The sequence below is a fragment of the Pinus tabuliformis genome, chromosome 5_1 (genome assembly GCF_031772625.1).
Source record: "Pinus tabuliformis cultivar Carrire ecotype Pingquan chromosome 5_1, CPIR1, whole genome shotgun sequence".
NCBI classification, from domain to species: Eukaryota; Viridiplantae; Streptophyta; class Pinopsida; order Pinales; family Pinaceae; genus Pinus; species Pinus tabuliformis.
In genome coordinates, this window is record NC_142305.1 from 785922100 (window position 1) to 785938311 (window position 16212).

At 34.4% G+C, this 16212-nt stretch overlaps 1 protein-coding gene across 1 annotated transcript in view; it reads left to right on the top strand.

The window, feature by feature from the left end:
• LOC149167286 (protein ZINC INDUCED FACILITATOR-LIKE 1-like) overlaps positions 1–15324 on the top strand; it is a 588984-nt gene extending 573660 nt beyond the window's left edge. The window contains exon 17 of the mRNA XM_089431495.1: positions 14801–15324. Within this exon, the coding sequence (XP_089287621.1) occupies positions 14801–14976 (176 nt within the window). The 3' untranslated portion in view covers positions 14977–15324. The remainder of the gene's footprint in view (positions 1–14800) is intronic.
• The last annotated feature ends 888 nt before the right edge of the window (positions 15325–16212 follow it).

Consider the following 16212-nt stretch of genomic DNA (forward strand, 5'->3'; position numbering starts at 1 on the left):
TCAGCGCTAAAGTAAATTGGACACCCTTGGAAGGCTATAAATACAAATGACCTCAACCTCATTTGGACACAATCATGAGACATTCCTCTATTCTCTTCCTTGGTTTGACTCACATAGGTCTGATGCAAGTTCGTAGAGATTGATTAACACAGGTCCGAAATTGTAGGGTCCGAAGCTTGCATCTTTGTTTTTAGGGTTTTGGGTCTCAGCTGCAGGCAAGCCATGGATAAATTTCGACCAAAACCTTTCAGTCACATGCATGACACATCTTCCCTGTTGTATTTTTTAGTTGATCAAAGTTTTCGCCAATTGACTGCATAGTTCAGCAGTTGACTACAGTGAGTGATAATTGACTACAGGTTCCTGAATCATGGTTTTTGTATTATTAGCATGGTTGGGTTCATCTTATGGATATTGTTTAGTTTATTTTGCCAAATAGTTGTATGGATGAAGATATGGATCATTGCACTCTCTTTTGTTGAATCATTCAATGACAATCTCATAAGAAGAAGAATTTGAAAGGGTTTTCCCCATAGTGGGTTTTGCCCTGGTCTCCGACCAATCCTTGTGTCTCTAATCTATGAATGTTTTTTTTTTTTTTTTTCTGTTGTTCCTTTATGTTCTGCTACATCGATAATGATTTTGTTCTTTATACATAATTGCATATGTTGCTGAATAATGATGTAAATCTGAATAATGTTGTGATTTCATGGGGTGAATCTAACATGGAAATAATGAAATATCAAAGCAAAGAGCAATATAGTCCTAAGAAAACTTAACACTAAGACTACTTCCCAAGCTATATGAGCAAAAGACATACAATTTTTTAGGCGTAACAAACCAAAATTTGAAAAAATTGCTAGTGTTTGTAGCTTAATTAAGTATTTTCATGAGGATTTCAAATTATGGAAATCCTCATTAAAAGTATCCTATACTTTTTTAGAAGTTCACTTAATTAATTAATAAAGTGAACATTCTTTTATTAAATTTATTTTTATTTAATAAAACGACTAAAGTGGGTAACATAATAATTTAATTAAAATAGAGTCATTGATCTCATAGTTAGATCTCAACCATTAAAGATTAGGTTTTTGGCTCATATCAAAGTTATAAACCAAAGAGAGGGCAAAGGACAAAGGCAAACAAAACATCCATTCCACAAGTCACATGAGTGAAGGAGAATTAAAATATGGTTTTCAGCGATTGGCGAGGATTTCAGTGAAAGAAAGCAACCAGTGTTTATTAGAAATTAGTTAGAAAAAGTGTTTTCCACATAGGCTTGGAGCTAGCATGTGGGAAATTTTCTTAAAGTGAATTGGGATTTAATTTAATTTTATGAGATATAAAGTTAATAAGAAAAGCGCACTTTATTAATATCAATGAGAGGTTAAAACACAAGCATTGGATCAAGAGGGCCCAAGATTAAATCTCAACCCTTGATCTTGGAGGCTAAGTGGAAGGTCAAAGGACACACTTTTGTCTTTATAGTGGCACAAATCCCAACAAGAAGCTCCATTATTTTTGTTGTGTGAGAGACTCATGTGAAGGAAGAAGGTCGAGCTGAAAGAAGCAAGATGAGTTGTTGAGTATAGCAGTCAAGTGGCATGAATTTCAAGATATGAGTGTTGGCATGAATCCCAAGACATGTGAGAATTAATTGTAGATCATACATTAGAAAAAGACAGTCTATACTGTATTTTAGAGGCACAAATATCGAGGCTGAGATGGGGCACAAATTTCTGAGAGAGTGTTGTACTGTACATCAGTTGTTTGCATGCTTTCTAAGACAATTTTGGCACTGATTTTGTGGTTGTATAGTCCATATAGCTTATACAATTTGGAAAACAGAGAGAACACACTTCGAGGTGGGTTGTCCAACTAATTTGGGGGTTGTGTTGTGGCTCAGAATTTGAGATAAGTCTATAATTTCATTGTTGAGTTAAATTCTCGTGTGAACTTTAATTGCTGAAGCTTAATAATAAAATCCCCCCTCTCAAAATGGTTTTCCCTCTAGCGTTTTTCCAAGGACTTTTGTCCAGAAATTTCTAAGTACAAATTTTATGGGTTGCTGAGTTATTTCTTGATTTAAAAGTTCAGAATTTCTCATCTGTGTTGTTCATAAAACTTGGAATTCAATTTTCTGAGTGAATGCAATTTTTTGAGTATAGTTTTTATTGGAATTGCAACTTGAGTGTTGACAAAGTGTTTGACGAAAGTTCTACAAGTGAAATTTGAATTGTAGTGAACTTTTTGAGTGGTTTTCTTGCATGGTATCAAAGCTTGGTTTCTCAGATTGAATCAACAATTGAGACAACACTTTCTGCTCAGTTTTTGCTCATTAATTGAAAGGGATTTCTTGCTTTTGTCATGGCTATTGGTTTGAGGTATGAGGTCTGAGGAAGGAGCTTCAAATTTCAATGCATGGAAGGAGATGATTGCACTGATATTGGAGGAGAATGAGGTGTGGGATATCACACAAAATGTGCATGTTGTTACTCAAGATCCAATTCAATTGGCAGCCTATAACAAGAAGAAACTTAAGGCAAAGAGGATTCTTATTAATGCAGTTAAAGACCATGTGATTCCTCATATCAAACCCATGATTTTGAAATTTGGGAAGCACATTGCAAATTATATCATAATTCAAATCAGAATAGGAAATTGGTGCTTAAGGAGAAACTAAGGAGCACTAATATGGCAAAAAATGACAGAACCTCTTCATACCTTACCAAACTAACACAGATACGTGATGATTTGGGGGCTTTTGGAGGAGTGGATGACTTTGAGATGGTCAGAACTGCTTAAATGGATTTTATAAACAATGTGACAACTTTGTGCGTGGGATTGTTGCCACAGAGAACTTGCTTGATTAGGCAAGACTATGGGATGATTTCATGTAGGAGGAGCTAAGACTTGGGAGTTTCTCTTCTAGCTGGTAGCTTGGAGATGATGAGGAGAATGTGGCCCTTGCAGCTACGTGCACGAAGAAATTCATGAAGGGCCGAAGGATGGGGCCAAGAAAATATGTGAGCAGAAGAAGGATATGAGCAAAGTTGAATACTTTGCTTCTCATAAGATGGGACATTATGTGGCGACTTTCCCTAATAAGAAGAAGAAACATGTTGCATATTTAGTAAAGATGACAACCATAAGAGACATGTCGTAAGGGTATTAGCGTGATCGAAAGATGACCACCATAGAGACCAAACTTAGTCTTGAAAGTTGCCTTCCATATATATGTAGGTTCCATCCAAACTAGGTGACACCCTAAATTGAGGTCTATTTGGGTCCCTTATGTTGATCAAGAGGCTCACTAATCTAAGGTAGAGGGTAGTGATTCTTAATATTGAATTTTTTATGGGCCTTGTAATCTATGGAAATTCACCACTTCTATTGCTCTTTCCTGGGAGATATTAAAGTAAGGGTATTCACAAGGGGATGTACTAGTATGATTTTTCAATCCTCCGAATTATTTGTAATTTGCCTTCCAATTTCTAGGTTCTCTTTGGGTGAGGTGCAGCATATAGGAAAGTTGGGTAGGGAAGAACCATGAATAAGATTAATGAAATTATGCATTTTCCAAAGGGAAAGGAAAACCTTTGGTTTCTACAAATAATTTTGTATATGATTCAATGATTTTTTGTATGTTAGATGAAAGTTTTCTTTGTTGTCTTCTTTGACTTGTTGGACAATGAACAATGACAAGAATTTGTTGATTGTGTCTTGTTTAACAATTGTTTAGCCAAAAAGAATAGGTTGACCTAAGATAACATCGGTAAAGGTGAGTTTGTATGTCATATCATCCTTTTGCAACATGTAGGTATTGAAGTAGCCATCATATTGTGCATTCTTGGAAGAATAGTATGGTTTGCTTAGGGTTAAGTTGTAACAACTGAGAGGAATGAGATTATAGTCCATTGTGTCATGTAAGGTCACACTTGAAAGGGTGATAGAACAATTCTTAGTGATGAGGGAAGTTTACGCGAACTCTTTGATCCATCCAAGTTGATACAACTTGAGATGAGTAGTGGTTAGAAACTGTAAGTCTACAATCAAATACTAGGATACTTAATTCCTTTGGATGTCATTATCCATAATTATGGTATAATATAATTCTTGATTTGGAAGCTTTGAGTAAACAAGGTATCATCATTATCCTCTATGGAATATGTGGCAGTGAACACTAAAAGAAAAAATGTACTATTAGATAATTGACCTCTATATCTATGTCTCTTAAGAGTTTCTGTTTAGAAAGAAGGGCTAGAGAGGTTAGAATTTTTTTCTTTAATACCCTTTCACTTGTAATCAAAATGCCCAGTAGTTATTCTTGATGCCCATTTATGTTGTAGGAGCACTATTACCTATTATTTTGTGTAACAATATGATGGGTTGTGCTAGGAGATGTCAAGTTCTATCCATTGTAATTATGTTGAAGAGGAAATCAAATTCTTTTGATAGGATTATTCTATTTAACTTAACCTCTATTTTGGAAGAAAGCTAGAAGGTGTGCTCTAGGGAAGTAATAGAGAATAGTTCAAGAACTTCCTTAAATGAAACAATAACTCGAAATGAAATTAACACAAAGTATTTGTAGAGTCTCTTACCTCTTGATGGACATATTTTTAAGTTTTCAATAAACTATTAAATGAAGAGTCCCTACATTTATCAAAGTTGTAGCCACTTTTCCAACAAAGCACCCTCGTACCCTCATACCCTAATAAGCTAGAACCTCTTTTCAATGACATCCCTTAAATATCCATGGTTGTTGATGAGGATTTGGTTATTCAATACTAAACGTTGGGTATGGATCTTCCACCATGTAATGTTCTAGACCTCCATGTGAATTTAAGTGACCATAATCTTGTTAGCCTTATTGTGTACCTATACACTATATTTTGTACATGAACTATTTTTTTCATAAGCTCATTAAACTAATATGTGAATCAATAATAGTTCATCAATAATTTAGTTGAGAGTTGTTAGTTACATTCTCTAATGGCTCACCACTGTGTTATTCGAGAGTTGTATTTAAAGGGGTCACCCCCTCACTTGTAATTGCTCAATTTATTATCAATCATGTTATTCTTTTGATTATTCTTTTCATGGATATGTATTCCTCCATATTTTAAGATTTGTAGGTGAATCCTCTCTTAGATGTGCAAGTTTCCCCAAGTATTCATTCTTATCCTTTTATTTTTTTAACTTATGTTTTCTTTTTTTAATAGTTGTGATAGTAGTTCCATTTCATGGATTGGAACATTGTAGTGTCTTTCAAGTTTGATTGTTTTTTTAACAAATTTCCATCTTGCTTATCCAATAAGGAATTGTATTGTTGTTATCTGTTAATTTTTCATAGGGCTATATTGTTATTTTCTTTGATAATTGCATTTCTTCATTAACACATTAAGTTCACCCCATAACATCATAACATTATTCAGATTTACATCATTATTCAGTAGCATATGCAACTATGTAGAAAGAACAATATTATCATCATCAATGCAGTAGAACATAAAAGGAACAATAGAAGAAAAGCATTCACACATAGAGACACCAGGATTGGTCGAAGCCTAGGGCAAAACCCACTATGGGGAAAACCCTTGCACATTCGTCTTCTTAGATTGTCATCAAATGATTCAGCGAAAAAGAGTACAATGATCCATATCCTCGTCTATGCAAGTAACCAACAAAACAACTACAATATCCATGAAATGGACCCAACTATGTATATACTAAAAAATATGGATTCTAAAGTCCATAATGAACTGTCGTTGTCTGTAGTCAATTGCCGAACCTTTCAGTCACCGAGCGAAATCTTCAGAAGGCCGAGATTTCATCTTTAGGGTCCCAGTTGCATGGAGGAGGTGACATGCGATCAACTATAGTTGTCCCAGTTGCTCCTTTAAGCTTGGCGTTCAAACCATTGGGGTCAAATTTAGACTACAGAAACCCTAAATCCCCAGTTGCATGGATGTAGAGTTTTCTGTTTGATTGGAAGGCTCCAGTCACATAGATGAGATTTTGTGCATGTGACTATAGTTGAATCCTTCCTATTTTGTGCCTGTGAATGGGGCCCAAAACCCTACATTAGAGATGCAAGCCTCAAACCCTGCAATTTCACCTCACAACGAACTTGATCCTCCACGAACAAGCCTCAAACCTGTGCGAGCCAAAAACCAAGATATAGGAGAATCTACTAATTGTGTCTAAATGAGGTAGAGGGCACTTGTATTTATAACCTCTCAAAGTGGTCCACTTTGCTTTAGGGTCGACCTTATCAAATATGCACATGTGGGATTTTCTTCATAAGTACACTTTCCCTTATTCGATTTGAGTGATCTTTAGGTCGATTTTAGTCCTCTCGAAAAGAGGAATTCAATGCAATCATTATCTCTATCAGGTGAGATTTCCAAAGTGGAATTTCATTGCAATTTCATATTTTTAACACTCCCTCTCAACTAGGGAGAATTCCACTTGCATCATGTCATGTGTATCCTATCATCAAATCATATCCAATCTCAAGTATCTCATCATATCATATCATCACTGATCATCTCAATTCATTTCTTGCTCATTCCTGCTTATCTCTTGATTGTCCCTGCTCATATGTTGAACATTCTCGAATCTAGAATAAGAATTTGTCATCGAAGGGGAGCGTAAGCTACCACCCTCTATTCATCAAGCTACTACGCGGAATCTCTGTCTGCGGGCTACTACCCAAAATATCGGCGGGGAGTCAAATCTACGACCCACATCAACATAGGAGATCATATCATCAGGGAGCACATCTCAACCTGGAACCACATCGGGGAGCTACTACTCAACCTAGAATATCACGGGGGAGCTACTACTACGACCCCATATCGAGCAATAGGTGATATAGGGGAGCTACTACTCAACCCATCCTATTGCCTACTGATCTTCCCAACAATGACCCTCAATAGTCATGTGGTAGAACACCTGCATCATAATCTGAGCTTGGATGAGATACCCGACTTACCAAGAGGTAAGGATCACATGCCTCCAAGCCTCCTCAACTTGTTGGCCAGACGGGAAGGTCCAATCCCAAGAAGTCTAACTTGTGGGTATGATGTCAACTGGGGTATACTCTGTAAAGACCAAGATAGGTTGACTCCAACCCTAATGGTAACAGATAGGGATGATACCATATTTTCCAGAGTTCCCTCAACCCAGGAGCCCTCTATCTCAATTCCACACCCTAGGAGCTCAGACAGGGGAGGAAGTGTTGGTTCAATGTTCTCGATCAATCCTGCTTTCTGTAGATCAGAAACATATCATCATGCTCTTATCTGGTAATAATCATGTCTCAATAGCAATTGTCTCTTGTTCATGCAGGACATCAAATCAAATATCATATTAGAACATAAACAATCATATATATATATATATATATATATATATATATATATATATATATATATATATATATATATATATATATATATATATATATATCACAAAATAATACCATATTCATCCTCCCTCTCAAGGAGGTGCCAACCACAAGCTTAAGCTTGTCTCGTACAACAACACTGTCTCAATATATGAAGGTAACTCAGTCCTAGCTATATGCGAGATTATCTGCCAATCAGTTCCCACTTTTTGTCATCATAATGTATCCATGTCATATACAAATCCTGCTCAGACGACTCTCCAAGGAGCTTCTTCATCCTGCCACATGGCTAGTCATGCTAGCATCATCGTATTCAACCTTGGTCATGTTATGGACGTAGACCTCTCATCCAAGATATCATAGAAGATCTCTAAGGCGGCATTCAAATTTTCTCATTTCATCGATAACGATCTAATCATCATTAGTACACCCAAGTAATCACATATCATAGGAAGATCATCCCATGCAAGTAATTTTAAGGATGTTACGTAGCAACTCAATGTGAATGAAGTGGCTCAATCATGAATCAACTCAAGTTCTATGCACATCATGTATATATACGGATGGATGTTCAAAACAGAACATCAATGCTTCAATCAACTGTTCGCTGCCAAGATGCGTTCAACAATATCTTTTCACTACTTCTTGAAATTCAATCAGAGTGTCCAAGGATTTGTATTTCCACTTTCCAATACTTCTTCAATAGTTTTTTCAATATGGATTTTCTTTCCCAACTTCAGAAATCGATTCATCATGCCATGATTCAGTGTTTTGAGCTTTAGAATCCATCTCCCTCTTACTTTGATCATCATAGGCTCATTTCCTGTCAAGAGTAGATCATCAGTATAAAACCAAAACCATAATCAAATTCGTACCTTGGAACACTTTTGAAGTATAGGTTTGGATCAATACATCATCTTGACTTCACCAAATAACTGTCAATGCAGACATATTTGGATCAGGGAGCTAGCTTCATTCAAATCTCTCTGCAAACATAACACTTTTCCAAACCAATATGCTCAACCTGACATAAGTCAATATTGTACAATCAAATCAACTAAGTCAACTTATCAAAGTTTAGATGCCAAATCAGAACTAATATCAAAATCATCACAATATCACAGTATCAAATTCGTTAGACTAGATGACAAGTAGAGCTCTCATCAAGTCATGACTTCATCTATTGTAATGCCAACAAGTTATCATTTTCCAAATGGTATCAATTCATCCTCATGATCATAATATAAGTCACTAGATGCAAATGCATACACCAAGAACAATTTATGCAGGTTCCATCCATTCATTGAGAGATAGCTTCACATTGAATCACAATTGTCAATACTTCAACCAATGTGCTAATAACAATGAGGCCAATACAAAACCATTATCAAACACTAATATTAGCCACTAAAGGTCACTATGCCCATATATCATTGTCATCAAGGAAAATAAGTCATCAAATCAAATCATTAGTCATTAGGTCAAATCCAAAATTTTTATCATAGAGATATCTATAGTCCAAAACATATCTCAAAAGTTCTAAGTCATTATCAAGCATCATGTCAAAACTCCAGACATTGCTCATCTATATCAATCAGCCAAATCATGTCAAACTCTTGTAGCAAAAACTTTAAACATAATGACATATTTGTATGCATGTCTCGATCACCTGCAAACACAAGTTCAATGTATATATTCATATCATAATAAACTTTCAAACTTTCCTTTTCATAGATATTTCTGATGTCTACTTCATGTCCGTAGGACTGATATCCTTTAGGAGAACATCTGATTTCATGCATAAAACTTCATTTTTATGTCCAACAGGCATAGTCACACCCATAGGTCTTCTATGCGAGTGGTTGGGAGACTCTAGTCATACCTTTGACCTCATTTCCATGCGGCTAAGAGCCTACAGTCGCACCTGTAAGCCCACTTCCGTGTGATTGAGGCTTAGAGCAAGGGAAAATTATATCTTCTCAGATTAGAACTTTGCAGCAGATTAACAATGTCAGATATTTGTCTATTCATGCCCATAAATCATACTTCAACAACAAAGGATATTTATATAATGCAAATGATAATAGGAAAATGGATCTTATGGAGAGATTCCCCCTCTGAATGGGAATTAGCTTCAGTCATCTTCATTCATGCCATCAACCTGTCTATAGTGTTATCATGCATCAACATATATCTTTGATCATAAAGTCAAACTATATCACCTATTCATCATGAATATATATGTTAGCATCGACTATGACATCATGAAATCAATCTTTCATCAAGGGTTAGTGTCAAATAGCTAATAGGAGCATATTTCAAGAATCATGATCACAAAATTACTTCTATCAAGTCAATTCATCAAGTTAGGGCATTCAGTTTTACCATATGCCATAGTTACTAATCACATCAAAACATATCCACCGTTAATAAAAGATCTAGAATATCAATCTCATAGTTATACTTCTATCATCATGGTTACCATGCTTATCATTATCAATAGGATCAAGTCTGTTCATTCAATAGAAATTTACCAAAACAACTAGAGTGTCAATCCTTTTTCCATACTTTCATCATGATCATCACAAGAATCATCAATAGTATTGTCTATAGAAATCAATGAGCTAAACTTCTATATGAAATCCATTATGTCTTATGCATGTGAAGTGTCAAGAGTATCATCTAATAGAGTCAAGGTGCTAGCCTTCTTTATGGGATCAAGATATCCAAAATGATAGATGTTAGCCAAACATAAAGTATGCCAATGTATCAAAAACCAATATTTCAAGTAGCTTTATAGAATCAAGAACTTCATTATGTCTAAGAAGTGAGACACTTGTTCAATATCAAGTGCACCATTTCATCATAAGAAACATGAATCAAAATCACTTTCATACGCATGCATGAACCATTTGAGAAGGAGATATTCTCACCATACCTTAGGGATTACCTTGCCATCTAATATTGGAATAATATACCATGCATACCTTGTAGTATTCAAATAATTGTGCATCTTTTCATATGACATAAGAAACTCTAGCTTTTATTTCCTGTAACTCAAATTATCCTCAATAATGATCCTCTTATTACATCCCATTAAGGAGGTTAGAAGCATCCATATACTCAAATACACATGCAGGAAGTATAAGTAATGATCAAAACAATAATCAGATCTATAAGTCTAAACAAAAGTAAAGACATAAAGGAGCATCATAAGTCAAGAGACACTTATCTTCAATGAGAGGTGATCCCCTCCCTCTTGAACCAACCTTCAAGAACCATCATTATCCATAGTCCACTTGATGCATTCACTATTTCAATAAACTTTATCAGACTATCCCATCTAGGGCTTCATCAAAACTGTCACAAGTGCTTGAGCATATTCACATTGACCATGCAAGGTTTCATATCTCAAATATTTGCCATAAACAAGGATTTCTCTCAAACCCTAACTTCATAATATCCATCAAACCCTAATACACAAATTGCCTAAGGTTTTCTTCAAACCCTAAAATTCTTTTAGGTCTTCTCCATCTTCTCTTGCTTCCATCAAAGGTGTCTCCATGGGGGTGATCTCCATGACTTTTCTTCAGCCCAACTTTGATACCATGTTAATTTTTCATAGGGATATATTGTTCTTTGCTTTGATAATTGCATTTCTTCATTAACACATTAAGTTCACCCCATAACATCATAACATTATTCAGATTTACATCATTATTCAGTAACATATGCAACTATGTAGACAGAACAATACCATCATCATCAATGCAGCGGAACATAAAAGGAACAATAGAAGAAAAGCATTCACACATAGAGACACCAAGATTGGTCGAAGACCAGGGAAAAACCCACTATGAGGAAAACCCTTGCAAATTCTTCTTCTTAGATTGTCGTCAAATGATTCAGCAAAAGAGAGTACAATGATCCATATCTTCATCTATGCAACTAACCAAAAAACAACTACAACGTCCATGAAATGGACCCAACAATGTATATACTCAAAAACCTTGATTCTGAAGTCTGTAATGAACTGTCACTATCTATAGTCAACTGCCAAACTTTGCGGTTATTGAGCGGAATCTCTGGAAGGTTGAGATTTCATCTTTAGGGCCCCAATCGCATGGAGGAGGTGACATGCGAGCGACTATAGTTGTCCCAATAACTCCCTTAAGCCTAGCATGCGAGCGACTGGGGTCAGATATGGACTACGGAAACTCTAAACCCTCAATCACATGAATGTAGAGTTTTCCGTGCCACTGGAAGGCTCCACTCGCATGGATGAGCTTCTGTGCATGCGACTACAATCGAATCCTTCATGTTTTATGCCTGCGACTGGGGCCCAAAACCCTAAATCAAAGATGTGAGCCTTAGACCCTGCAATTTCACCTTAGAGCGAACCTGATCCTTTGCAGACAAGTCTCAGAACTGTGCAATCCAAAAACCAAGATAGAGGAGTGTCTCATCATTGTGTCTAAATGAGGTAGAGGGCACTTGTATTTATAGCCTTTCAAGGTGGTCCACTTTGCTTTAGGGCTGACCTTATCAAATATTCACATGTGGGCTTTTCTTCATAAGCACATTTTCCCCTATCCAATTTGAGTGATCTTTAGGTTGATTTGGTACTCTCGAAAAGAGGAATTCAATGAAAATCATAATCTCTATCAAGTGAGCTGTCCAAAGTGGAATTTGACTACGGTTGCATATTTTTAACATTGTCAACCTCCTCAAATTTACACGGTGAAAATTTAGTGTTCTTCTTGAAGGTTTATAAAACAGTGATGGAAATTTTTTGGTGAATAATGGGTTGATGTTGAAGTTTTCATTGAGAATGTTAGTGAGTTGTTGGAACATACTCATCATGCCATGCACCATTTTAGCCTTTAACTTTACTCTCAATTGATAGGTGCATAATAACAACAATGGAAAAGACTTGCATACAAGTGACTATGCCAATAGAATAGAAATGTCAGAGCCATGCACACATCCTCTCATTTGTATTATTATATTTAGAGTACAAAATTATGGAGAGAGATAAAACTTGTTTAATATACAGTCAAGTGGGTGAGTGATAAATTTAAACCGAGTCATCCAAAAGAGATAAGGATAATGAACAGAGTGTACCAAAGTAAAATATCCTACATGCTAATTAAACGAAGACTAATAATAGGCTCCAATATTTTTGCAAAATCTACATCATTTCATGTATTATCATGGGAATATCATCACTTTCAATGTTAGTTTGCAATTCTCTACTATACCAAGGTGGATTGGTTAGGTTGGTGTTTTGAATGTTTGTTCTTGTTAGGTAGTCACCATCCTTGAAATCACACTTATGGATATCATTCATTTTTTTGTTTATTCCTTGATGGTTTGATGTTAGAGCCTTTGTAAAATTGAAATGATGCAACCTTTTTTAGCATGATAAAAATTTAAAAAAATATATCTTCAATGTAAATTCCTTGTTTTATGTTGTTAATTTCCCAATTCTCATGTACAATTGTTGATGAAAATAATCTCCATTCAAAAGCATACTTTGGATTGATATTTCGCTAATACCATATTAATTTATGGGGTGCGGACACATATACAAATGAACATGGCGGTGGATAGAAATAAAACAAAGTTTTGATTATTAAATACAACTCTCTTGCCATCAAGCAAGTCGTGGTTAGGTTGTTAAAACTTTAAAGAAAATAACTTTCATTACTCAAACCTAGGTTCAAACACTCCTAACATATTGTTGTATGAAAATGGCCAATAAAGTTAATCACTTCTTCTAACATTAGATGAATATTTGATGATCTTGATGGCCCATGGATATGCCACATCTCAATGAATGAGGCTAGGTGCAAATTGTGTGCAAATTTGACATAATAGGTACCTCTAGATCATGATATCTAAATTGAAGAAAAAATCCCACTTCATTTACTATGGTCCACAATATTATTTATCATATTATTGTGAATCAATATATCTCATCCCCAACATGCTTACTATGTGCTACCATCTCGTTTGTGACTTGGGCACTATGCACCCCTCTTATTTAACAAGAAATTTATTAGTGATAGAATGGTTTGCACAAATCTCCCCCTTGGCTCACATAGAAATCGTTGCTTGAACTTGTCTAAGGAATAATAAGTGTTGAAAACAAATTTCTCCATATATCCATCATTGCATTCTTCTCCCAAATAACAATCTTGTGGGTTCAAACTTCATCTAGTTTATGCTAGCTTTTATTTTGGTTTTTTTCCTAGTTACAATTTGTATCACAATTCACCTTTTTCGCAATTCATTCTTTTTATCAACCACTCATATAACAATATTGATGTTGGTTTCTTTCCTAGGTACAAATTGTATCACAATTTACCTTTTTTCGCAATACATTCCTTTTTATAACCACTCATATAACAATATTTTTAAAGAAAATTGATAGTGAAGACTACATATTTTTAGTAAATATGTTCATCTTTGTATCAAATTAAGTTCGCTATATAAATGTGTGCTTCTTTCTTGGCAAATTCAAGGCCTTTTGACTAAGCCAAATCATATTCTCCTCTTTTGTAAGATTCCAATGCATGATATCTATTTATTGACTCCAAGATTCCAAGAAATGGAATCAATTGTTGGCCTTTTTAATGGTAAAGGTTCAATCTACCATTAATAAATGTAGTCTAACACCCATCCTTCACTAATATTACCATAGCCTCACTTAGAGAATGAAATCTTTCTTAAGGTAATTTATAGATCATCATTAAACCCTCATATATATTGCAAGTTATAGATACATGGTTTTATATTAATATGCAATAAACACAACACATAACATCCTTCAATTAAAAACTATAGATCCATCCATCCAAACATAAGGAAACATATCAAAATATTTGAAGGGTTCAATTTGGCATTTACATAATCATGCAAAATGATACAATAGTGATAAGATACATCAAAGTTTTACATTCCCACATTTTTAGAAAAATGAAAAAATGACAATTGACCTTATTAAATTAGCAAAAACCAAGTATCTAACACTTTACATATTTGAATCCTCTTTACAAATAAATTTAAGGTTTATTAATATTGGTTTCACAATATATCGTATTGAGTCTCACCTAAGAGAGTTCAGTTGTAAAATATTCATTAATATTTTAGTTATAATTTAAAAAAAAAAGAGAATTAGCATAATAAAATATCTGGAAATTTTTTAATTTGCTCTAAATATATTTATTATAAAAGTTTTACAAATGTTCCAATTTTCTATACTATATTTTCTCTTATCTAATTGCACTATTTATTTTTAATTTAACATACAATTAGTAATTTTCATAAAATTGATTTATCAAGTTTCTAATGTGTAACACGCTTTTTTATCACAACTGGCAGGAAATCACATTGTTTTCTTTTTCTTAAATGTTATCCTCTTCATAGTAATTGCTATGACGTTCGAGCCATTCCTACCTGAATCAACTAATAAACCGATTCAATCAAAAGAACAAAGTTACTCAAAGGTTGATAAGGAAGAACCAATAGTTAAGCAAGAGCAACACATATCTTCATGATCTTTTATGTACTTTCTACAAAAAACAGAGGTCCACAGTGATATATCGACGATGGTTCTCCATATATTGTGAGATGTGGTGTAGTCTACACTGCCAATATGATATGAGAAGTTTGCAGTGACGGTGTAATGTAATTTCAATCTATTTGTATCGTGCTGTAAATGCACGACTCAATACCTGAGATTTTGTTGCTTTTATTTCGGTTTTGAAGTTTGCATCCCCATAGCATTTCTTGAAATAAAATTCTAGAAATCTTAATTCGATTGAGAGAAGAATGTGTAACGTGATTACATTTGATATTATTAATACACTTAGTTTACAAAACTAAATTTTAATGGAACCTATCAACCCTATGTTTATGATTTAATATGTTTTATTTCGGTTTTGAAGTTTGAGCAATAGCAACACATATGTTCATGATCTTTTATGTACTTTCTATAAAAAAACAGAGGTCCACAGTGATATATCGACGATGGTTCTCCATATATTGTGAGATATGGTGTAGTCTACACTGCCAATATGATATGAGAAGTTTGCAGTGACGGTGTTATGTAATTTCAATCTATTTGTATTGTGCTGTAAATGCACGACTCAATACCTGAGATTTTGTTGCTTTTATTTCGCTTTGGAAGTTTGCATCCCCATAGCATTTCTTGAAATAAAATTCTAGAAATCTTAATTCGATTGAGAGAAGAACGTTTAACGTGATTACATTTGATCGAAAACTCTAATTGTTCTACCACAATGAAACCAAAGAACTATAATTTTTATTTATACCTTAGAGTTATGTTTCTAACGAGGTTGGTAGTTTATTTTATAAAAAAATTTATATGAAGATAAAAATTTATTTCGATAAAAAATATTTCAAAGATGATAACAAAGTATTTTAAATAGGTTATAATTTATTGAAAAATATTACTTTTAATAGGTGAGATATTCACCTCACTTAGAAAGTTTGCATTGTGTGAGAGTTCTTTAGAATAAAAATATGGAGATCAGTGCGAGAGTTTTCTGGAACGAAAACATGGAAATTTCAATGTTGTTGGGAGTATTAGTTTGATTGAATAATATTAATAATTTATTGTTATGGGAATGTTAGTTTTTTTTTTTTTTTTTTCAAAAGGTGGAAAAACCTATCAAACTCAGTTTGTCAAACCAACAGTGAGGACAGCCATCTCTGGCTGCTATCCGCGAATGTCAGTTGACACATCACTGTTATCAAGGAAAACCACGCCA